Source organism: Haematobia irritans, chromosome 1 (assembly GCF_050003625.1).
Source record: "Haematobia irritans isolate KBUSLIRL chromosome 1, ASM5000362v1, whole genome shotgun sequence".
Taxonomy (NCBI): domain Eukaryota; kingdom Metazoa; phylum Arthropoda; class Insecta; order Diptera; family Muscidae; genus Haematobia; species Haematobia irritans.
This window is the reverse complement of record NC_134397.1, coordinates 143,562,013-143,588,317: the sequence shown is the minus strand read 5'-3', so window position 1 is coordinate 143,588,317 and position 26,305 is coordinate 143,562,013. Positions and strand designations below refer to the sequence as shown.

Sequence of the window (26,305 nt, the reverse complement as noted above, 5' to 3'; positions counted from 1 at the left end):
TCTTAGATTTTTTAAAGAGCATTTCTTTAAATCAAAACTGAGTTTCTTTATTTTTGGAAAATTGGCCTTGCCTCCAAGACATACGATTTTAACAAATTACTTTCCTAAATTTAATGCAAAGAATTTGCAAAGCAAAGATTATATACGTTCTTTTAATGAAACAAAGAATTTGGTCTTTAAGATTGAGTTAATTGCTTTAAAATTTAGTTCATATTATGTCAATATTTTTTTACAAACTGACAATTAAATAAGAGGAAAAAGATATGGAAATGTCAAATTAAAATATTAACCTGTCCTCAGTTGCCTTGTAAAAACTATACCCCTTGAGTAAAGCTAGCTAGAAAATTTTGCAGTATATTTCTTTAAATTTCAGACAGTTTGTTTTTATGTCATGTAAAACCCGGTTTTGTCATTTCCTCACTATACATTTATGTTCTTATCTAAGCAATGGGGTGCAGTAATCTTCCGTTCTGTGAGCGTGCTTAGTCACTGTCATTCCCTGTTTGGAGGAACTTTATTAATTCAACATTTGCTGCATTGTGACTCACTGGGAACAATGACAACAGCCATTATACACAGACGCATAGAAATGCATAAGGAAAATACTTACAAACGCTAACCAACTATAAAGACAAGCACACACAAACACTTGGCCATACACAACTCAACTACCCCAGGACAATACGGACAAAAAGTCCTTGAAGCTAAGAAATATACTCGTGCATCTTGCATTACTTTTTATTAATATTGCAACGTTGTTATTGTTGTTGTTGTTACTGATATTTCTCATTTTTATTCTCTTCTTGCTTTCCCTTTTTGGCAGATACAACATTTCTTGGACAGTGGAATCCCATGCACCCATCGAGGAGTACAAATTATCTTTTCGAAGGTTGCAACAAGGACAAGAGGTCGATAACTCCATTGATTCGCATGGTTCCTCGTCATCATCATCGATGTCATCCTCGTCTATGCTTCAAATGTACGGTGGTGGAGTTGGTGGTGGTCTGGGATCCATGGGCAGTGTACACAATTACCGAATGGGAAGCATTGGCGGCAGCAGTTTGAGCAGCATGAACGGCATGGGTAGCAGCATTGGTGGTGGTTATGGCAGTTATGGAGCTGGCAATGTTATACATTGGGGTCGTAACGATTGGCGTGATGTTGTTCTGCCCGCCATACCCATTTCACATCACTACACACAAGGGATGAGCTATATGATACGCGGTTTGGATCCAGATCAACATTACGAAGCTACAGTTCAAGCGAGGTAAATACCCATTGTAAACTTCATGTTCAAGTATTTTCTATAAATTCATAAAACTTTAAGGATATTTTCGCTCTTCTGGCTACGTGTTTGTGTGTGTGTGGATTTGAGTAAATGAACTTTAATGTTATATCTCTGCGGAAGGAAATTAGGGATGCCAAATGCAATTATTACAAATATAAGGGAACTGAAGAGTTGTTAATCCAATGGGCTTAGGCTAAATTGGAATAGTATGGCAAATTTGTTATTCGTTATGAGCCCCTCTTTCCTTAGAACGAAATGAAGTGTAGCTGTACACACAAAGAAAATATACTTTCCTGCGAAACGAAATTTTAGACAAACGAAATTCCCCCTTCTTATAGAATATTTTCGTTAACATCAAAGTAACCCGAATTTATGATAAGCGAGACATCGATTGTCTCTACACTTTTTTATTTATAAAAAAAAAATTATTAGCATCAAATGAAAAGTCTAAAATTTCGTTCCTCAGAAAAGAAAACTCTTCTCTCAGTGCATGAATTTTGCTTCCTATCAGTCTTGGGGGATTTATGCTAATCTTATAAAAACCTGCATATTCCAATAAGTTTAATGTACTTCTTCTGTTTTACACTGGTAGAAAAAAAGCTTCTTGATATTAATGAAATTTGTCATTAAAATTAAGTCCACGACACAATTTCGTAAATACAATGTGTTTTTTCGTTGTTGTTATGAATTTTATATTGGATAACGAAATATTTCATGTTGCTAATGGAAATTATTCCATACGTTGAAGAAAATATTTCGTTATGTTAATGCATATGTGATGTTGGTTCAATTTAAATGAAGTTGTTGTTATTCCTACACACAAAAATTTTTTTCTCTGATTCAATCACCAAATTAATTGATCCAATTAATTTTTTAATTGAAATGTCTTCAATCACGAAAATGATAGTATCAATCACAGTTTTAATTGGGCATAGAAAAAATTCTTGATTAAAAAATTAATTGATTTTTTCAGCAAATTCAATTAATTTTTTAATTGATTCAATTAAAAATTTAATTGATGTTGATTGCAAAACGCAATTAATTTATTAAGGTAACTGTTTTTAAAAAGGTAACTATTTTTAATTACTTAGTTAGATTGGCTTAGAGTTTTTATTTGGATTAACAAATGATTGTTTGAAATACATTTTTAATTAAAAAAGTAAAAAAAATCAGCACTTTTTTTAACTGAATTAGTCTTCCGAATTTGATTAAAATGTTAATTGTGTCAATTAATTTTTTAATTAAACATTTTAAAAATTTCAATCATTGACTTAATTAACTTAATGTTTCTATCATGATTAAAAAGTTAATTGTATCAATTAATTTATTAATTGGAAAAATTTTCAACTTCAATTAACTTTTTAATTGGAAATATTTTGGTGATATTTTTTTCTGTGTATCCGATTGAAATTTTGTACGCGATGTCAATATGTGCCCTCTAACAACCGCGCAAAAATTGATCGATATCGTCGTATACACAGAAAAAAATATCACCAAAATATTTCCAATTAAAAAGTTAATTGAAGTTGAAAAATTTTTCAATTAATAAATTAATTGATACAATTAACTTTTTAATCATGATAGAAACATTAAGCTAATTAAGTCAATGATTAAAAATTTTTAAATTTTTAATTAAAAAATTAATTGATACAATTAACTTTTTAATCAAATTCGGAAGACTAATTCTGTTAACCCTTTCACTACCGAAATAAACCTAATGTTAAAAACTTCAATTTTTCTTCTGTTTTTACTTGTACTACTAGTATGTAGAACAAAAATTGCCATTTTGAAAACTTACTTCAAGAGCTATATGAGCTTGTTTTGAAAATTTGATTCTTGAATTGTGACCAAGTGGCCTTACGAAAATAAGCGCTATTTGGCCTATAATGTCCTTCAAAGTGTGAGCAAAAATACAATAAAGAACCCGAAAAAGTGTCAGCTATAGTTTTCGTATGAATGTCCATTTACTAGAAACATACAGTAGAAAAATTGTCTCAAATTTTCGTATTTTTCGTTTATTTCTAAAGAAGTTTACAAAAATGTATTTTGGACCTCACCAATATAGAAACTATTTATAGGTTATTTAGATTAAAGCCTCTACTTTAAAATAACATCGAGAAATAAATCAAAACTAAGTGGAAAAATAGAATTTGGTGTCTTTTTGGAATACCCTTCAAAGCGGACATCGGTAGTGAAAGGGTTAAAAAAGTGCTGATTTTTTTTTAAATTTTTAATTAAAAATGTATTTCAAACAATCATTTGTTAATTCAAATAAAAACTCTAAGCCAATTCAGAAAGTAATTAAAAATAGTTACCTTTTTTAATTAATAAATTAATTGAGTTTTGCAATCAACATCAATTAAATTTTTAATTGAATCAATTAAAAAATTAATTGAAATTTGCTGAAAAAATCAATCAATTTTTTAATCAAGAATTTTTTCTGTGTCCAATTAAAACTGTGATTGATACTATCATTTTCGTGATTGAAGACATTTCAATTAAAAAATTAATTGGATCAATTAATTTGGTGATTGAATCAGAAAAAAATTTTTTTGTGTGCATTTGCCCTACATCAATAGGAACAACTTGTACCAAGTTTTACAAGTCGACAGCTTGTTGCGTTTGGAAGCTAGCGTGATTTCAAAAGACCGACGGACAACGCTAGATCGACACAGAATATCAACACGACCCAAAACTATATGTACCTTATGGACCAATATTATTGTATTACAAGCGGAATGAATCCTATGCTGGACGTCGATTTTTCGACTGCAAATTTTTAAAGTCTAATTTTTCAATTTTCAAAAATTGGAATATCGAAATGGACCCCATAAAAATGTTCCACAAAACCTTAATGAAACAAGACACTAAATGGAGGTCGGCTTCGTAATGAGTATGTGTACAATAAACCTCAGCCCTAATAAAATGTAACTGAAGCATGAAAATCAACATACAACGACAAAAAATAGGTATAAGTACCATACTTAGAAATATTGATTTTTGTAACTTCAGTAAATTGAGTGATATATATTCTAATCGCAAACTTAATTAGCCTTATTAAAATGGAACCACATAAGAACCTTATATTCGAGTTAGCCCACTTTGGACTCTGTCGATACAAAAAGTCTCCACAGTGAAAAAAATATTGTAATGAGGCCAGAGATTTCGCGTCCTTAAAATATGACTTTGAATTTAGCTTAGCATAGAAGACGCATTTCTCTGACCTTGTCCAAAAATCGATAATTTTTTTATCGTCTTATAGTTAAGTGATTTGACATGAAAATGGGTATCTTTATATGAAGGAAAATGTTGTTTGGCTGAAGTCAACTTGGCTTTAACCCTTTCACTACCGATGCCCACTTAGAAGGACATTCGAAAAAGACACCAAATTCTATTTTCCCACTTAGTTTCGATTTATTTACCGATATTATCTTAAAGTATAGGCTTTAATCTAAATAAGCTATAAATAGCTTATTTATTGGTGAGCACTAAAATACATTTTTATAAACTTATTTAACAATAAACGAAAAATATGAAAAGTTGAGACAATTATTCTACTGCATGTCTCTAGTAAATGGACATTTATACAAAAACTATAGCTGATACTTTTTCGGGTTCTTTTTTGTATTCTTTCTCACACTTTGAAAGATATTATAGGCCAAATAGCGCTTCTTTTCGTAAGGTCATTTGGTCACAATTCAAGAATCAAGTTTTCAGTACAAGCTCATATAGCCCTTGAAGTAATTGAGATAGGATATCAATATGACAATTTTTGTTTTACAGAAACAGAAGAAAAATTAAAGTTTTTAGCATTAGGTTTATTTCGGTAGTGAAATGGTTAATAATTCTGAAAAATTGATGAAATCATCTTTAACGTATTTTTGTTTACTTTTTGTACAATTACAAAGCTAATGAGTTTGCAAAAGAACGGGATGCCTTCTATCACTGTAAAGACGTTCCCAGCAAAAAAATTTGGAAATTCTTCTAAAGGCACAACTTTAAAAGCACTTCCAGAAATGTTTTCTCCAATATGTTCTTTATTTTAGCTACACAGGAAGTTCTTTTAATTCAATTTTTTATAAATCGACTTTTTCATATTTTTAATGGGTATTTTTAACTTTTTTTTGTTTCAAATAAGTTAAAAACTGAGTAAGAATTAATACAATTTTTCAAATTACTAAAATTTTATCGACAAAAAAATGCAATATCCATTCTAGAAAAATTGCGAATTTTTGTAAATTTTTGCAGTCAAACGTTTCAGACAAGTGTTTGAATGCATAAAAAATTAAATAAATTATTTATTTAGCAAAATATCACAACTTTTTTTTAATTCACATCCAAAACATTGAATTCGAATCACACCTTAAGAAGTGATGCAAATTCAGTTCAACAGCTGTTGAAATGGTGGACATCCATCCTATGACAAGCCCATGTTAAATTCATCGCTTCTGAGTCAACCACTTCCGGATCCAAAAAGAACATTTTCACTGCTTTTTTGGCGACGCTTTTTCGCTGGGTTTTTATACCGTCCACCATAGGATGGGGGTATATTAAATTTGTCATTCCGTTTGTAAGACATCGAAATATTGGTCTACGACCCCAATATATATACTATTCTGGGCCAATTCGGTGTCGATCTAGCGATGTCCGCCCGCCTGTGGATTTAAAACTTGGCGCAAGTAGTTGTTATTGATGTAGGTCAGATGGTATTGCAAATGGGCCATATCGGACCACTTTTACGTGTAGCCCCCATATAAACCGGCCCCAGATTTGGCTTGCGGAGCTTCTTAGAGAAGCAAATTTTATCTGATCAGATTGAAATTTGGTACGTGGTGTTAGTATATGATCTCTAATCACATTCCTCAGATTTTGCTTGCGGATTCTCTTGAAGGAGCAAATTTCATCCGATCCGGTTGAAATTTTGTACGTAGTGTTAGAATATGGTCTCTAACAACAATGCAAAAATTGGTCCATATCGGTCTATAATTATACATAGCCCCCATATAAAACGAACACCAAATATGACTTCCGGAGCCTCTTGTAGGAGCAAAATTCATTTGTTCAGGTTGAAATTTGGTACATGGCGTTGGTATATGACCTCCTAGACTGATCCAAAAATTGGTTTATATCGGCCCATAATTACATATAGCCCCCATATAAACCGATCCCCAGAATTTGCTTGTGTATCCTGTTGACGTGATGTTAGTGTATAATCTCTAATATCCATCCGAATCGATTGAATATTAGAGACGTACACTCAAAAAAAGTTTACTTGGATCCAAAGATTTTGACCTTCCTTTAAGGATTTTGGTATTGATTCCGAGCCAAAGATGCGGCATCTTTAAAATAAAGACATTTTTTACGGACCTCCCTGGCTTTAGAGCTAGGGAGCCACCGTGGTGCAATGGTTAGTATGCCCGCCTTACATACACAAGGTCGTGGGTTCGATTCCTGCTTCGACCGAACACCAAAAGTTTTTCAGCGGTTGATTATCCTACCTCAGTAATGCTGGTGACATTTCTGAGGGTTACAAAGCTTCTCTAAATGGTTTCACTGCAATGTGTAACGCCGTTCGGACTCGGCTAGAAAAAGGAGGTCCCTTGTCATTGAGCTTAACATAGAATCGGGCAGCACTCAGTGATCAGAGAGAAGTTCACCAATGTGGTACCACAATGGACTGAATAATCTAAATGAGCCTGATACATCGGGCTGCCACCTAACCTAACCTAGCCTAACCTAGGATCAATAAAATTAAAATTGGAGACAGATCTCATTCATCGAATTTTTATTCTCTGTTTGCGATATATTAATAAAGGTATTCATGTACAAACAAATTCCAGTTTCAAAATCCAAATTATACCAAGTACTTCAAAGTAAAAACTGTTTTCTTAATGCTAAAAAAAACATTAAACCAAAGATGCAAATCCTTAAAATAAGTCTTAGCCTATATTTGAAGCGTTTTTATCTTAAATTTAAAAATTCAATATGTCAGTTGAGTTAAAGACGATTTTTCTTTATTTTAAGGAACATTTGCCTGACTTCAAAGATCTACAACTTCAACAGAGGGACGCAAAATTTCAAGATTTGTGTCCTAAATTTAATGAAACAAATTTTTCAAGCAAGGATTATAAACTTTCTTTTAATTAAAATGTCTTTATTTTAAAGAATTTTGTCCTTAGCATTGCGTAAATTTCCAGTCATAAAATTTAAGTTGCATAATCTTCCATATTAGGTCAATATTTTTTCAGTGTAGTGTTAGAATATTGTCTCTAAAAAAAATGCAAACATTGGTCCATATCAGTCGTATACGAGTATATAATTATGGAATTATGAATAAGCAAAAGGGTACAAAAGATTCGGTCTGGCCGAACTTACGGCCGCATATGCTTGTTTTTATTGTTTTTAATAGGATACTTTTTCTCGAAAAAATGTTAAAGAAAAAATCAAAAAAAAAATAAATTTAAATTTGTTTCCTAATATCAAGTGCACAAAACTCAAATTTCAAAGATAATCATGTCTTAAAGGTATCGTTACTTCAATTCTCCACTTCTTCGGTTCGGAATCAATACCAATATCATAAGTGTAAAAATAAAATCTTTGGAACCCGACATGATTTGTGCCTCTTGGCAATAGCGGTAACAGACTTTGAACTCGGTCCATAGGAGAAAGTTTTAACGTGAAGGCCCGTCATTTGTAATATCTCTTCGGAATCGTATTAGCTCCAATATAAACCAAACGTCCAACACTTTTTGAATGAGATATAACAACCAGCCAATATATGTTGATACGAAGCATCTTAAATGGCATCCCTTGTAGCAAAGTATTTTCAGCACATTGCATGACTTTGCTACACTTGGATATGTCAAGTCATTACGTTGCGATGCGTTACATTGCCCTCGCTAAATCAATGCCATTACAGAGGGGCTACACGTTCTGATTGTTTCATCGACATCAACAACGCTATTGGTCTTGGTTTTTGCTTTCGTTTAACTCCCCTTAGCGTTGTAAAATCTAAAAGTTTTAAAATTCTTTTGCATAGTTTCCGATAAATTGGGGTGATGGAGCAGAATATATGCCCCCATGATCGCGTTCCTATTTGCTGCGCTACGTTAAGGAAAAGTTTTTCTTGAGTGTTGTTTCAAGGTGGCAAATTGCATGCTCAAATTTTTCTTTATTAGTAAAGTTTAGATGTTTCGTTTGGTAAAGCATAAATGAGCATAAGTAATGACAGAAAGCTTTTATGTAAGTCTCTAATTTCTCTAGTGTCGAGAATTTTGCAAAGAAATTAGTTAAGACGATAAATTAGGTCCTTTAATCTTCCAGAAAAGAACCAGAACGCTCACGAACTCTATAGGATATTGAAAATGAAAAAGATATAGCAAAAGTTATCTAAACAAATTGGAAGGCCATGATGCTTCCGGTGATTTGAAAAGCAAACACAAACGGAAAGCATCGTTATCCTATCGATATCATGACCGTAGTTAGGTTAATTAAAGAAATATTATCTGGCTTCAAACCTAGGTTCTATTACTGAAACTTCACTCTCTTCTTGTGATATACTAACAAAGCCATTCTAGGTTAGATAAAAAGGCTGAATAAACAGTTATACACTGGAAGAAAACACGCTGCTCCGGTTCCAAAGATTTTATCTATATACTAACGATTTTGGTATTGATTCCGAGCCAAAGAAGTGGAGAATCGAAGTCTGAGAATGAAGCTGACCCATTTTTGTCGGCGGCGGCTGACACAAAATTTTTGCCTGCGTCGGCGTCGGCTTGACGGCTAAGCCGACATAAATTTATCCACTCGGCGGCGGACAATCATCCATTATAAAATCAATTTAAAGTTAATCGAATGGTAATGAGATTAGTTGTACAACCAATCTTACAATCAAATTTACATTTCATTAAAATTTTCTGAGCTACATTTTTTGCAAAACTATTATAGCAGCTTGAAATTGGACAAAATTTTCTATAGAAATACGATTTTAACAAAATTTTCTATAGAAATAACATTTTGACAAAATTTTCTATAGAAATAAAATTTTTACTAAATTTTCAAAAGATTTAAAATTTTGACAACATTCTCTATAGAATTATAATTTTGACAACATTTTCTACAGAAATAAAATTTTGCCAAAATTTTCTATAGAAATAAAATTTCACAAAATTTTCTATAGGAATAAAATTTCGAAAAATTTTGCTAGATTATTTTTGCTCGAGTGGCAAGCATGATTATGATCCGATATGGACCAATTTTGGTGTGATTGGGGATCGGCTATATATAACTATAGACCGATATGGACCAATTTTGGCATGGTTATTAGAGACTATATACTAATATCATGTACCAAATTTCGGTCGGATCGGATGAAATTTGCTTTTCTTAGATGATCCGCAAACCAAATCTGGGAATCGGTTTATATGGGGGCTATATATAATTATGGACCGATATGGACCAATTTTTGCATGGTTGTTAGAGACCATATACTAACAACACGTACCAAATTGCAACCGGATCGGATGATTTTTGCTCCTCTAAGAGGCTCCGGAGTTCAAATCTGGGGATCGGTTTATATGGGGACTATATATAATTATGGACCGATATGGACCAATTTTTGCATGGTTATTAGATACCATATATTAACACCACGTACCGAATTTCAGCCGGATCGGATGAAATTTGCTTCTCTTAGAGCAATCGCAAGCCAAATTTGGGGGTCCGTTTATATGGGGACTATACGTAAAAGTGGACCGATATGGACCAATATTTACATGGTTGTTAGAGACCATATATTAACACAATGTACCAAATTTCAGCCGGATCGGATGAAATTTCCTTCTCTTAGAGCAATCACAAGCCAAATTTGGGGGTCCGTTTATATGGGAGCTATACGTAAAAGTGGACCGATATGGCCCATTAGCAATACCATCCGACCTACATCAATAACAACTACTTGTACCAAGTTTCAAGTCGATAGCTGGTTTCGTTCGGAAGTTAGCGTGATTTCAACAGACGGACGGACGGACATGCTCAGATCGACTCAGAATTTCACCACGACCCAGAATATATATACTTTATGGGGTCTTAGAGCAATATTTCAATGTGTTACAAACGGAATGACAAAGTTAATATACCCCCATCCTATGATGGAGGGTATAAAAAGTAAGGAATGTATAAAGTCGGGCGGGGCCGACTATATTATACCCTGCACCACTTTGTAGATCTATATTTTCGGTGCCATATCACATCCGTCAAATGTGTTGGGGGCTATATATAAAGGTTTGTCCCAAATACATACATTTAAATATCACTCAATCTGGACAGAATTTGATAGACTTCTACAAAATCTATAGACTCAAAATTTAAGTCGGCTAATGCACTAGGGTGGAACACAATGTTACTAAAAAATGTGGGAAACATTTAAATCTGAAGCAGTTTTAAGGAATCTTCGCAAAAGTTTATTTATGATTTATCGCTCAATATATATGTATTAGAAGTTTAGGAAAATTAGAGTCATTTTTACAACTTTTCGACTAAGCAGTGAAGATTTTACAAGGAAAATTTTGGTTTTTTGACCATTTTTGTCGAAATCAGAAAAACATATATATGGGAGCTATATCTAAATCTGATCCGATTTCAACCAAATTTGGCATGCATAGCTACTATGCTAATTCTACTCCCTGTGCAAAATTTCAAATAAATCGGAGCAAAAAATTGGCCTCTGTGGTCATATGAGTGTAAATCGAGCGAAAGCTATATATGGGAGATATATCTAAATCTGAACCGATTTCCATAAAATTTGGCACACTTGACTACACTACTAATTATACTCCTAGTGCAAAATTTCAACCAAATTGGGGTAAAACTCTGGCTTCTGGGACCGTATTTGTCCATATCGGGCGAACGACATATATGGGAGCTACATGTAAATCTGAACCGATTTCCATAAAATTTGGCACACTTGACTACACTACTAATTGTACTCCTAGTGCAAAATTTCAACCAAATTGGGGTAAAACTCTGGCTTCTGGGACCGTATTAGCCCATATCGAGCGAAAGATTTATATGGGAGCTATATCTAAATCTGAACCGATTTAAATAAAATTTGGCACACTTGACTATAGTTTTAATTGTTCTTCTTGTGCAAAATTTTAAGCAAATTAGGGTAAAACTCTGGCTTCTGGGACCATATAAGTCCATATCGGGCGAAATATATATATGGGAGCTATATCTAAATCTGAACCGATTTCTTCCAAAATCAATAGGGTTCTATTCTGAGCCAAAACACATACTTGTGCCAAATTTGAAGTCGATTGGACTAAAACTGCGACCTAGACTTTGATTACAAAAATGTGTTCACGGGCAGACGGACGGACAGACGGACATGGCTATATCGACTCAGGAGCCCACCCTGAGCATTTTTGCCAAAGACCCCATGTGTCTATCTCGTCTCCTTCTGGGTGTTGCAAACATATGCACTAACTTATAATACCCTGTTCCACAGTGTGGCGCAGGGTATAAAAGGCTGAATAACAGTTATACACTGAAAAAAAAAAACGGTGCTCTGGTTCCAAAGATTTTATCTATATACTAACGATTTTGGTATTGATTCCGAACCAAAGAAGCGCAGAATCGAAGTAAGGATAAGGAAGACATTTCAATTAAAAATTAATTGGATCAATTAATTTCACAATTGAAGGCAAAAAATATTTTTTGTGATAAATAATTATCAATCGATATGCACCATTAGAGAGCCAAATTTCAATCGGATCAGACGAAATTTGATTTGAGCTAAATCTTAATCAGTCTAAGTGGGAACATATCGCGAGATATATATGGACAAATATTTGTACGGTTTTTAGATGACATATACTTACATCACGTAACTAACTTTGAACCCGATCAGATGTAATCTGCTCTTGCAAGAGGCCCGTAAGGCAAATCTGTGGATCGGTTTATGTCGGGGCTATACATGATGATGGACCGATATGGACTAACATCACGTACCAAATTTCAACCAGATCGAAAATATAGAGGTGGGGATATAAAGTTAGGGGCTATTCCTAAAAGTGGTCCGATATGGCGCATTTTCAGTATCATCCGTGGCAAGTTTGAAGTCGATACATTGTTTCGTTCGGTATTAAACGTGATTTCAACAGACTGCGGACATCTCTAGATCTACTCAGAATTTCATCACGATCCAGAATATGTATTTTTTATGGGGTCTGAGACAAATATTTTGATGTATTACAAACGGAATGACAAAGTTAGTACACCCCCATCCTATGGTGGATGGTATAAAATGAGCTTTAAATCAAAGATGCAAAATCGTCAAAACAATTCTATATTTAGGTTTTTTACCTTAGGTTTTGGCTTCAATAAAATTTTGCCTTACTTCAAAACCATACTTCTTGTTCGGTTCCAAAGATTTTAACTTCATACTAATGTTTTTGGATTTGATTCTGAGCCAAAGGATAAAAGAAGGCTACTTTAAGATACAAATCGCTTATAAGTCTGAGTTTTGCGTATGTGATTTTAGAAAACAATTATTAATTTATTTGTTTTTTTTTCAGCTTTTCTTCTTCAAAGTCCTTTAAAAACGTGTTGATGAAAACTTTAATTTCCAAGTTTCAAGTGTTTCAAGTAAAAATCGCCTTTAAAACAAAGTTGCGAAAGATGTCATATTTTTGTAAGAGTTTTTGCTTTTTAGTCAAGAAAAAAATGTCCACAGCTGTAAAGAACGATTTCGTTAATGTTGACTAATGTTTCGGAATTATTTAAGCCAAGTTCACCATAGTTCAACCAAAATTTTCATTCATATAAAGATGCCCATTTTTAAGCCGAGTCACTTAATTATGTGGTCAATGAAATCATTGGTCTCACTACAATTATATATTGCGCGTTTTTAAATTTAGGTACTTTTTGGCTCGATATTTTTGTTCAATGCAGTTTCCATCATATTAATTTTTGTTTTTAAATATAAAAATACAATTAAATTAAATTTATATCCTTTAATATTTCTATAATTAATTACTTATTTTAATTCATACTTTTATTTTACCTTCCTTTGTAGGAACCGTTATGGCTGGAGTGATTATTCTCAAACGTTTGTGTTTTCAACATCATCAAATGGTAAGTGTTGTTCAACTGAACATTTCAAATTCCTTTTGTTGTCGCGTCCAACGTACGTCTCCATTGTTTTGCCATAAATATTTTTGTTTTGTGCTTTAACTAACTAACACACAATTTGAGTCATTTGTTTTTTATTTTGCGTTTTATTTATTGCCTCTTCATTGCTTAATAATTATAATAAACGAAAATAAAACAATAACAACAGAAACGCCATAATCATTGTCGACCTCAACTTACATCATCGACCTCCCTTAATAATGGAGAATAAGTGTCAAACAATAATTAAGTTTATCGGCATTGCATGCAAACCAAAGATAAATACAAACAAGTAAGGAAAGTCGGGGCAGGGCCCTGCACTAATGTGTACATCTTCATTTCATATACCATGTCAAATTCTTCAAATTTGTTGGGTGCTACACATAAAACATTATTTTGCCATAAATATATATTTAAATCTGAACCGATTTGGACAAAATTCTCCAAAACTTTTGCAAAAAAAAAGCCTTGAGACGATGCAAAAATAAAATAAATCGGAGTAAAATGAATGCCTCTGTGAACACATAAGTTTAAATCAGACGATATATATGGGAGCTATATCTAAATCTTTACCAATTTCAACCAAAATTAGCACACTTTACGACAATATTACGACATGTGCTCTTTGTGCCATATTTGAAGTAAATCAGGGTAAAACTCTGGCTTTTGGGGCCATATTTGGGTATATATGGGAGCTATATCTAAATCTGAACCGATTTCAAACCCAAAATCCAAAATCAATGGGGTTATATTCCGACCCAAAAACCCTTATTTATGCTTCATTTGAAGTCGAATGGACTAAAATTGCGACGTAGGCTTTGATAGTCTTTGCGACGTAGATTTTCATAGACAAATGGACGGACATACGGATATTGGCTAGATCGACTCAGGGGCCGACCCTGAGCATAATTTCCAAAGACTCCATGTGTCTATCTCGTCTCCTTCTGGGTGCACAAACTTTATTTATTTATTCATTATTTATTACAATTCCAAAAACTATAATAAACATTAAAGCACTAGCTACAAAGGCTATCGGCTTTGCACTAACTTATAATAGCCTGTGACGTATGGTGGCGCAGGTATAATAAATTTTTTACAAAATTTTCCATAAATATAAAATTTTGACAAAATTTTCTATAGAAATAAAATGTTGACTAAATTTTCTATAGAAATAAGAATTGGAAAAAATTGTATATAAATAAAATTTTGAAAAAAAAATTATAGAAATACATTTTTTTTTAATTTTTTTACAGAAATAAAATTTTGACAAAATTTTCTATAATAATAAAATTTTGACAACATTTTCTATACAAATAAAATTTTGATAAAATTTTCTATAGAAATAGCATTTTGACAAAATTTTCCATAAGTATAAAATCTTGACAAATTTTTACATAAATATAACATTTTGACAAAGTTTTCTATAGAAATAAAGTGTTGACTAAATTTTGTATAAAAATAAAATTTTGACAAAATTTTCTATAGAAATAAAATATTGGGAAAATTTTATATTAAAATAAAATTTTCCGTAGAAATAAGATTTGGGCAAAATTTTGTATAGAAATAAAATTTTGAAAAAAAACTTATAGAAATACAATTTTTAAAAAAATTTTTACAAAAATAAAATTTTGGCAAAATTTTCTATAGAAATGAAATTAAAAAAAAATTTGAATAGCAATAAAATTTTGAAAAAAAAATTATAGAAATAAAATTTGGACAAAATTTTCTATATTAATAAAATTTTGACAACATTTTCTATACCAATAAAATTTATAATAACCTGTGGCGCAAGTATAATAAAATTTTGACAAAATTTTCTATAGAAATAGCATTTTGACAAAATTTTCCATAAATATAAAATTTTGACAAAATTTTCCATAAATATAAAATTTTGACAAAATTTTCTATAAAATAAAATTTTGACTTATTTTCTATAAAAATAAAATTTTGACAAAATTTTCTATAGAAATAAAATTTTGGGAAACTTTTATATTGAAATAAAATTTTCTATAGTAATAAGATTTGGGCAAAATTTTGTATAGTAATAAAATTTTGAAAAGAACTTATAGAAATACAATTTTTTAAATGTTTTTTTTTTTACAGAAATAACATTTTGGAAAAACATTTGGATAGCAATACAATTTTGACAAAAAAATTAGAAATAAAATTTTGACAATATTTTGTATACAAATAAAATTTATAATACCGTGTGGCGCAGGTATAATAAAATGTTGACAAAATTTTCTATAGAAATAGCATTTTGACAAAATTTTCAATAAATATAAAATGTTGACAAAATTTTCCATAAATATAAAATTTTTACAACATTTTCTATAAAAATATAATGTTGACTAAATTTTCTATAAAAATAAAAATTTGACAAAATTTTCTATAGAAAAAAAATTGGGAAAAAAAAGAAAGAAAAAAAAAATTAATAAAAACAAGTATATACGGCCGTAAGTTCGGCCAGGCCGAAACTTATGTACCCTCCACCATGGATTGCGTAGAAACTTCTACGAAAGTCTGTCATCCACAATCAAATTACTTGGGTTGTGGTATCGTAAAACTTCTTAACATCGTTTTCTAAATTGTGAGCTAGTAAATAACACACGTGGTATATATGTATTAGACAAAAAATGTATGTATAGGTAAGTCTACAAATAATTACGGATCGATATGGACTTTTGCACGGTACGTAGAGAGCCAGAATTGAAATATGGGGGTCGCTTATATGGGGGCTATATACAATTATGAACTTGATATGGACCAATTTTTTGAGATTGAGGATCCATTTATTTGAGGGCTATATATAACTATAGACCTGTATGGACTTAGTTAGGCATGGTTGTAAACAGCCATATACTACGTATATGGCCGTTTACAACGTACCAAATTTCGTACCAAATTTCAACCGAATCGGATGAATTTTGCTCTTCCAGAGGGCTCCGGAGGTCAAATCTGGGGATCGGTTTATATGGGGGATATATATAATTATGAACCGATTTCGACCAATTTTTGCATGGGTGTTTGAGGCCATATATTAACACCACGTATCAAATTTCAACTGAATCAGATGAATATTGGTCTTCCAAGAGGCTCCGGAGGTCAAATCTGGTTATTGGTTTGTATGGGGGCTATATATAATTATGGACCGATGTGGACCAATTTTTGCATGGTCATTAAAGACCATATACTAACACCATGTACCAAATTTCAGCCGTATCGGATGAAATTTGCTTCTCTTAGAGGCTCCGCAAGCCAAATCAGGGGATCGGTTTATATGGGACCTATTTATAATTATTGACCGATGTGGACCATTTTTTGCATGGTTGTTAGAGACCATATACTTATACCATATACCAAATTTCAGCCGGATTGGATGAAATTTACTTCTCTTAAAGGCTCCGCAAGCGAAATCGGGGGATCGGTTTATAAGGGGGCTATATATAATTATGGAGCGATGTGGACCAATTTTTGCATGGTTGTTAGAGACCATATACTTAAACCATATACCAAATTTCAGCCGGATCGGAGGAAATTTGCTTCTCTTAGAGGATCTGCAAGCCAAATTTGGCGGCCCGTTTATATGGTGGCTATACGTAAAAGTGGACCGATATGGCCAATTTGCAATACCATCCGACCTACATCAATGTCAACTACTTGTACCAAGTTTCAAGTCGATAGCTTGTTTCGTTCGGAAGTTCGCGTGATTTCAACAGGCGGACGGACGGACGGACATGCTCAGGTCGACTCAGAATTTCACCACGACCCAGAATATATATATTTTATGGGGTCTTAAAGCAATATTTCGAGGTGTTACAAATGGAACAAATACCCCCATCCTATGGTGGAGGGTATAAAAATTTATAGAAATAAAATTTTGACTAAAGTTTCTATAGTGATAAAATGTTTACAATATTTTCTATACAAATAAGATTTAGACAAAATTTTTTATAGAAATAAAATTTTGTAAAAAAAAATTGGATTGTAATAAAATTTTGAAATTTTTTTTTTTATAGAAATAAAATTTGGACAAAATTTTCTATAGTAATAAAATTTTGAATACATTTTCTACACAAACAAAATTTTGACAAAGTTTTCTATAGAATTTGAATTTTTAGAAAATTTTGACCAAATTTTCTAAAGAAATAAAATTTTGACAAAATTTTCGATTGAAATAAAATTTTAACAAAATTTTCTATAGACATAGAATTAAAATAAAAAATTCTATAGAAATAGAATTTTGACAAAATTTTCTATAGAAATAAAATTTTGACAAAATTTCCTACATAAATAGAATTTTGACAACATTTTCTATACACTCAAAAAAAGTAACCATCTCATGAAATTATTATGTTTGGAGAAAGTTTCCTTTACTGTAATAAGTTTTTGTGTACTTTAGATAAATTAACTAAAAAACTGGGAAAAATTATGCACAAATGAGGCATAAATTGTCTATCTGATCATCTGGGTGTTGCCAACGGATGCACTAACTTATAATACTATGTTCCATGGTGTGGCCCAAGGTATAAAAAAAGCTAATAATAAAATTCTTTAGAATGATGTCCGTAGACGCATTATAATAACAAGCCTGAGGAACATTCATTTATTTACTGATAGAGCGAATTTGTTTCCAATTTCCAATTAAAGGAAAGTTTATCAATGCAATCTGAGAATATTTTTCACATAACCACCAGAACAATTATAGTCTATTATGAAGCAGAAAATTAATTATTGAAGATAGATTGTGTTGGGCGCGCATTAATTAAATCTCTGATACTTTGCAAGTAATTCTAGCCATAAGTACCCAGGAAGAAAGTGGCGCCAAGGAAGTATGCTAATTTTGTTTTTCGATCCAGAAGTGGCGTAAAAGCAGATCCCCAGCGGATCTGAATGTTACATTGGCTAGTTATAAGACGGAATTAATCTCATTCTTATTTAATCGCTCTATTATACTCGTAACAAGTATTTCAATACATAGCTTCAATATTAATAGTGCCTTCAACTGTTTCACATGATCTCATGGTTTTGATTCAAAAACGGTCTGACATTTCTCCTTCATGTTACGTAATTTATATACAATTTTTCCTAAGCTCACTGCTATTAGTTGGCCTCTATTATTCCAGCTTTCAATCACAATTTCAATAAGAATACAACAATGACTTGTATTCCTTTCACCAACATTATCACGGTTGTATGATAATGATGCCACAAATTGCTTATGTTCATAAGGTTTGAAGCATGTGCAAATTGCTACACAAACTCATTACCGCTACTAGACATGCAATATGGCAGAAGGCCTCTATGAAAGCCATTGTTTGTTCACCAAACCGTTTATAGATAGCCACTTGGCTATTTGAAATTACAATAGCACCACTCCACCATCGCATCGGATCTCTGATATCATCCTAATGAGAACGATACACTCATTGAGACACTACCGATGTCTGGTATTCATAACTTTAGAAATTCAATCGATTGTAGTAATCGATATTACATTTCCATCGAATGCATCTGTATGCAAATGTGTGATTTGTAATTATGGCCCACTTATCTTAAATTGAAGAGATAAGACATTAAAGTGTGTTACACCAATTAAGAGGGATCACCGCAAATACATTTTCCGACAAATTTTATTGAGTGGTAATTATCGTCAATTAGTTGCAAATGGCATTTGCGGGGGCAATAGTATAATGGGTTTCAATCATAGGCATAGACAGAACTGGTTTTCATTTGGATAGGTGATATCAAGCAATTTCGTTGTTAAGAAACATTTTGAATCTATTATGTCCCAGCAAACAACAAGTATAAAGCACTAAAGTTCGGCCAGGCCGAACTGTATATTAGAGTTGTGCGCGTGACACGAAATTGTCGTGACACGTGTGAATCACGTGAATCGTAAAAAAATAACCTAAAATAGAGTTAAATTGTCTTTAGTCTTTTAGAGGATTACTTTTTGTTTGTTTTGTTTTTGAGTGTACGCTGAGGGGTTTGAGATCAATAGTTTGATGGGTTAAAATCGGTATGATGTCGGTTTGAGATCAATAGTTTGATGTGTTAAAATCGGTATGATGTAAAATTTTTTTCTGAAAATGAAAAACTTATTTTCGTTTCAGGAAGAGTTTCCTAGTTTTGTACAATTATTGCGCATCAGCGCACAAAATAAGGCGTCGGCAAAATTGGCGCAGAAGCGATGAATTTAACATGAGCTTGTCATAGGACGGATGTCCACCATTTCAACAGCCGTTGCACTGAATTTGCATCACTTCTTAACGTGAAATCCGAATTCAGTGTTTTGGATGGGAATTAAAAAATTTTGTGATATTTTGCCAAATAAATAATTCCTATAATTTTTTATGATTTTTTATGAATTATGAAACGCTTGTCTGAGACTTTTGACTTAACAAATTCTCAAAAATTCACCATTTTCTAGAATGGATTTTGCATTTTTCCACAAAATTTGAAAGATTTGTACTATTCTATTAATACTTAATCTGTGTTTAACCTATTTGAAACAAAAACAAAACAAAATTTTACCCATGCAAATATGAAAAAATTTAATTAAAGTAACTTCTTGTGTAGTTAAAATAAAGAACATCTTTGAGAAGACATTTTTAGAAGTGCTTTTAAAGTTGTACCTTTAGAAAAACTTCCAAGTTTTTTTTTTTTTTTTGCTGGGATACAATTTATCTCTTGATAAATCTTGAGGGAAGTACTTTCCCTACGCCCTTGCAAAAGTAATCCCAATTTATAGTAATTGTTTACCAATTGTAACATAAGTTATCTCTCCGATTATTTGATAATGAGATTTTTTGTAAGTGCGGGGGGTATTGGTTCTAGAGCCTTTAGTAATAAGCTTTTCACCTCAAATACTTACCAAAGTTTTTGTTGGGTAAAAGAAAACATTCTTGTTTAACAAATTTGAAGAATTACATGTTGGTATTTCAATTACATTTCCTTAATTCAATTATAATTTTGTCAAATGACAAATGGATTATTCTCAGCATGAAGTGTCCAGTACTACCAACTATATTGGCAATTGTCATTTGATTATAATACATTGAATGGTAGGGAAATATTTGTTTTGTGATTACGGTAAAGTAACGAGTACTTAACATTATTCGTATGCGTGAATGTTAGATTGCCATTAATCATGGGAGACATGGATAAACAGGTTCATTAATTTATTTATTAATTAATGAACCTAATATTTGACGCTAAATAAAAAAATCATACATCTGAGATTTGATTACTCCTATACTATTTAATTTGATTTCCTAACGATACGACCTTAACAGATTTATCGATGAAAAATTTTAATAAAATAATAAATTAAAGAAGTAGCAATGCTTCGACTACCGTGGTGCAATGGTTAGCATGCCTGCCTGTATACTAAGGGGCGTGGGTTCAATCCCAAGTTTTCAGCGGTGGATTATCCCCTCTCAGTAATGCTGGTGAAATTTCTGAGTGTGAAAGCTTCACCCCAATGTGAGGTCCCTTGTCATTGAGCTAATCATATAATCTTTAAATGATTCGCAATCTGCAGATTTGTCTCCTTTAAATGCCAAATCGCGAGATATGACTTCTTGGTGACTTGTACCGACATATTTAAACCATAGTCGTTAAATATAACTTTCATTTAAATCGTAATAAAAATTATGTTTTTTATATAGCCAATAAGCCAAATCGGGCTATATGGGGAATATTTCAGTACACATCTGCACATATACACCCAAAGGAAAAGTACTTTCTTTCGGAACTAATTCGTAATTTTAGTCAAAGGAAATTCCCCTGTAATGTTAAGCATTTTCTATACGTTTTGTCTGAAGATTTATCTCATTTAAATGCACCTTCAAAGAAGACGGGGGATATGGGTTCTAGGGGGCATGTTCCGATATAAACATAGTCATTAATTATAAATTTTAGTTATATCGTGTAAAAATGACGTTTCTTACATACACTCAAAAAAGTGAACCCTATATTTCATTAAAGCCCATTTAACTCTATTTTAGTTCATGGAATTATTATGTTTTGAGAAAGTTTGCTTGAATTTAATAGTTCTTTACGTACGTTAGTTAAATTAACTAAAGAAGGGGAAAAATTATACACAAATGAAGCATTAAGATTTACTAAGTTCGTGTTTCCCACAAAATAGTTCAGAATTTCTTAAAATTTTTAAATTTAAATTTCTTAAAATTTTTAAATTTTATTAAAATTTAATAATGCGCCCATCTTAAACTTCGTATGGCACTAAAGACATTTATGCAAGTTTGAGCTCCAATTTGTATACCCTCCACCATAGGATGGGGGGTATATTAACTTTGTCATTCCGTTTGTAAAACATCGAAATATTGCTCTAAGACCCCATGAAGTATATATATTCTGGGTCGTGGTGAAATTCTGAGTCGATCTAAGCATGTCCGTCCGTCCGTCTGTTGAAATCACGTTAACTTCCGAACGAAACACGCTATCGACTTGAAACTTGACACAAGTAGTTGTTATCGATGTAGGTCGGATGGTATTGAAACTGGGCCATATGGGACCACTTTTACGTATAGCCCCCATATAAACCGACGCTCAGATTTGGCTTGCGGAGCCTCTTGGAGGAGCAAACTTCATCCGATCCGGTTGAAATTTGGTACATGGTGTTTGTATATCGTCTCTCACAACCATAGGTTAGGTTAGGTTAGGTTAAAGTGGCAGCCCGATTAAATTTCAGGCTCACTTAGACTATTCTGTCCATTGTGATACCACATTTAACTAAAAGTACCTATTACATATGGGCACTTCTAGTCTTAACCACTGAACCTTCTCTATTATTTACTTTTGTGGAACCAACCAGATTGCTCCAAAAACATTAACAAACTGCTTAAGTTAACGTTTTCCAGGTCAGCCAGTAATCTAAAGCTATATGCTCCTAAAATTCGCTTACGCCTTACACAAAAAGCAGGACACTCACACAAGAGGTGTTTAATTGATTCCTTTTCCTCCACGTCATGACAGCTTATACAATAGTCATTATACTTCGCACCTATAGTTTTTGCAAATTCGCCTATCAGGCAGCGACCCGTTATAGCAGATATTAGGAGTGCTATCTGACGCCTTGAGAACACTAGCATATCTAGTGTGCGGTTTAAGTTTAAATGGGACCATATTTGCTTGGTGTCGTTACAACCCTTGCAATTTTCCCATCGAATATTGGCCATCATAAACACACAACCATGCAAAAATTGGTCCATATCGGTCCATAATTATGTATAGCCCCCATAAAAACCGATCCCCAGATTTGACCTCCGGAGCCCTTTGGAAGAGCAAAATTCACCAGATCCGGTTGAAATTTGGTACGTGGTGTTAGTATATGGTCTCTAACAAAAATTGCAAAAATTGGTCCACACCGGTCTTTACTATATGTAACCCCCATTTAAACCGATCCCCAGATTAAACCTCCGGAGCTATTGGAGGAGCAAAATTCATCTGACCCGGTTGAAATTTGGTCACTAACAACCATGCCAAAATTGGTCCAAATCGGTCTATAGTTATATAGCCGATCCCCAAAAATAATCTACCAAAATTTTAGTTCTATAGAAAGTTTTGTCAAAATTTGATTACTATACCCAGAAAACTTATGATTATTGGTGGTACCTTCAACTTTTGTTAAAGTGGAAAATCTTACTCAGACTTCACATCATTATTTTTGTTGTTGCCATCAATCCCTATAGTTGGTTTCTTCGCCGTTTTGTGGGTTTTGAAACGTCGTTTGGCTTAATTTAAAATTGCTGCATTGTTGTTGCTGGGTGTAATTGGAATTCGGTTGTTGCTATTCTTTTGGGTACAAAAACTAATAATTTGGCTCATATTTAAGTGGAAAGAATTCCCCAGTCCTTCATTGGATTATAGAGAATTTTGACAAAATGTTATTGCTATAGAAAATGCTGTCAAAATTTTATTTCTATAGAAAATTTTGTCAAAATTTTATTTCTATAGACAATTTTTTCAAACTGAATTATTTACGTATTTGAGAAAACGGTGTTAAAAAGTTTTAAGATACCTTGTCATCGGCAAGTGTTACCGCAGCCCAAGTAATTCGATTGTGGATGACAGTCTTTAGTACAAGTTTCTATACAATCCATGGTGGAGGGTACATAAGATTCGGCCTGGTCGAACTTACGGCCGTATATACTTGTTTCCTTTACCCTACGAAATTTTCTTTTACAACCCAGCAAAAAAATTGTAAGTTGTTGCAAAGGCAAAATTTTAAAAGCACTTCCAAAAATGTTTTTCCAAAGATGTTCTTTTTTTAAATACACATTTATTTTTTTTTTATAACTCGTTTTTGCATATTTTTAATGGGTAATTTTAACTTTTTGGTTAAAAACAGATTAAAAATTAATATAATAGTAAAAATTATTAAAATTTTGTCGTAAAAAATGGAAAGTCCAATATAGGAAAATTGAGAATTTTTGAGGTAAAACGTTTCAGACAAGCGATAGAATGTATTAAAAATCATAAAAATTATTTATTTGGTAAAATATTAAAGATTTTTTAATTCACACCCAAAACACTGAATTCGAATCTCACCTTAAGATGTGATGCATATTCAGTGCAACGGCTGTTGAAATGGTGGACATCCGTCATATGACAAGCCCATGTTAAATTCATCGCTTCTGCGCTCCGGATCCGAGAAGAACATTTTTACTACTATTTGGCGACACTTTGTTTACTGGGATGTGAAAAGCAACATAATTACGTCTAAAAAATGTGCTTGGCACAAGTAGTTGCTCTTGATGTAAGTCGGATGGGCCATATCGATTAACTTTTACGAATATTACCCATATAAACTGACCCCCAGATATGGCTTGCAGGGCCTCTTTCAACCGGATGGGAGGATCGGTTCATAATTATATATATAGCCCACATATTGTAGATACACTATGTTACTATTTTTATTTGTTTTGAAATATCTTCTATCAACTCAGTCTACATTGAATTTTATAAATGTAAAATAAGTTTTCCTTTGGAGGAGGCAAAAATATTAACCGTTTCCCATATTTGGTTTGATGAGCAGCAAATTTTATCCGATTCGTTTGCAATTTGGTACAAAGTTCAAGACAGATTCAGTTAAAGTAAAATGTAGTCATTTTAGAACAGTATTAAAATGGTTTAAGCTAAATTTACTCATTTTATAAAAAATATATTTTGTGCTAATTGCAGATTTAGTAAAATTGTGTAATTTGTTTGCAGAGAAAACAAAATTGTTTGCGATATGTTCCCCGCCAAAAAAATAACATTATGCTCTTGAAACATGTTTGAGGTTATCATATTCCTTGTCTGCGTGTAGTCGTCCACTTACTCAACTAAGTAATTAAGGCTGCCCATGTCTCATCAATTGTGTCAAAAAGCCGGGGCAAAACTTGCTTCGACGGCAACTAAAACTAATTTCTCCCAAATAATTTTGTATTTCCCTCATTTCTCTTTAAGATTACGTATATAAAACAAAAAGCAGCGTATACTTTACCCTTTCTTAAGTAACATATTTCCAGAAAGGCAATGAAAAAAAAAAAAAAACAAATATAAATTACAGATTTAAATTGCACCAAAACGAAAACCATTTAAATGCAAAACTTACACAATCGGAATAGCAAATTGCTGCATCAAGCCCCCTATACACAGTGGTAGATGTGAAAGACCAGTGCTAACATTGCAGTATCATCACAATACAAACACGCATGCATAAGCTCATATTCAAATGAAGAAAGGAGCAAAAACATTTTGCTATGCAAATACGATTTTCCAACCGTCAGACAACCGAATATAAAGCGCATATATTCACAAAACGTACCCTCTCGTAGCATACACACACACACATACAGACAAATGAATAAGCGTTTTTCAGCTTTCGAAATTCTTTGCGATAAAGAGAGCACTTCGTAACACAACCAAACCCACACATGCACACACACACATACAAGTAGTAACATTCACGTATATGAAACAAATTCCAGTTGCTTCTTTGCATATCTCCGACTTTTTAAATTGAATAGAAATCCTCAGAGAAGGAAGTCTTCGGACCTCTATGACACACGCACCTTTTAGCTGAATGAATATAATGCTCAGAGACCATGCAAACATTTAAGAGTGTATTACTCACCTGATTGTCTCAACGGCAGTGTTTCGTTAATATGAGAAATATTCTCGTAGTTTGCCCTTAATCTGAAAGAAGAAAATACAAGTAAGGCTTTGGGTAAGTTATTTTCAAAACATGTTGGCAAATTCTGACTGTAGCATTGATTGATCCCAAGATTCCATGAAACTGTTCGTTGAGAAAACGAAAATGTTGAATTAGTACAATGAACCAGTTCATTTATACTATATAATAATATAATTTCGTTGACTTAATTATAATGACATATTTACTTAAGATTACGAAATTTTTCTGCCAAAAAACTTCCCACTACCATCTTCCTAACAGCATACTAAGAATAACACTAGGGAACAAAATTGAATTTTTTTTGTGTTGATTTGAAATATATAGCAAATTGAGATCGCTGAATCCAAATCTGCACTTTTTTCTATCAGCCCGAATTTTTGAGATATACCGTTATGTTCAAAACTAAGACACTTCCGCTACATATTTTGGAATAACTTGAATGAGGTTCAACATATTAAATTAAAACAAGTATATACAGAAGTAAGTTCTACCGTGCCGAATCCTAAATACCCACCACAATGAATCAAATGTAATAGTTTCCTTTGAAAACTCTTCGTTTTAGCGGGTTGATAATATATAGAAATTCAGGCGGGTTTGATGACAGATATTCTCCTTAGCAGTTCAGTTCAACCGGTACG

The 26,305-nt window shown here is 32.5% G+C and overlaps 1 protein-coding gene across 1 annotated transcript in view; it reads left to right on the top strand.

The window, feature by feature from the left end:
- Positions 1-26,305, top strand: part of LOC142221942 (uncharacterized) — a 618,143-nt gene that overhangs the window by 573,203 nt on the left and 18,635 nt on the right. The window contains exons 8-9 of the mRNA XM_075291829.1: positions 824-1,267; positions 13,365-13,423. Of these exons, the coding sequence (XP_075147944.1) occupies positions 824-1,267; positions 13,365-13,423 (503 nt within the window). The remainder of the gene's footprint in view (positions 1-823; positions 1,268-13,364; positions 13,424-26,305) is intronic.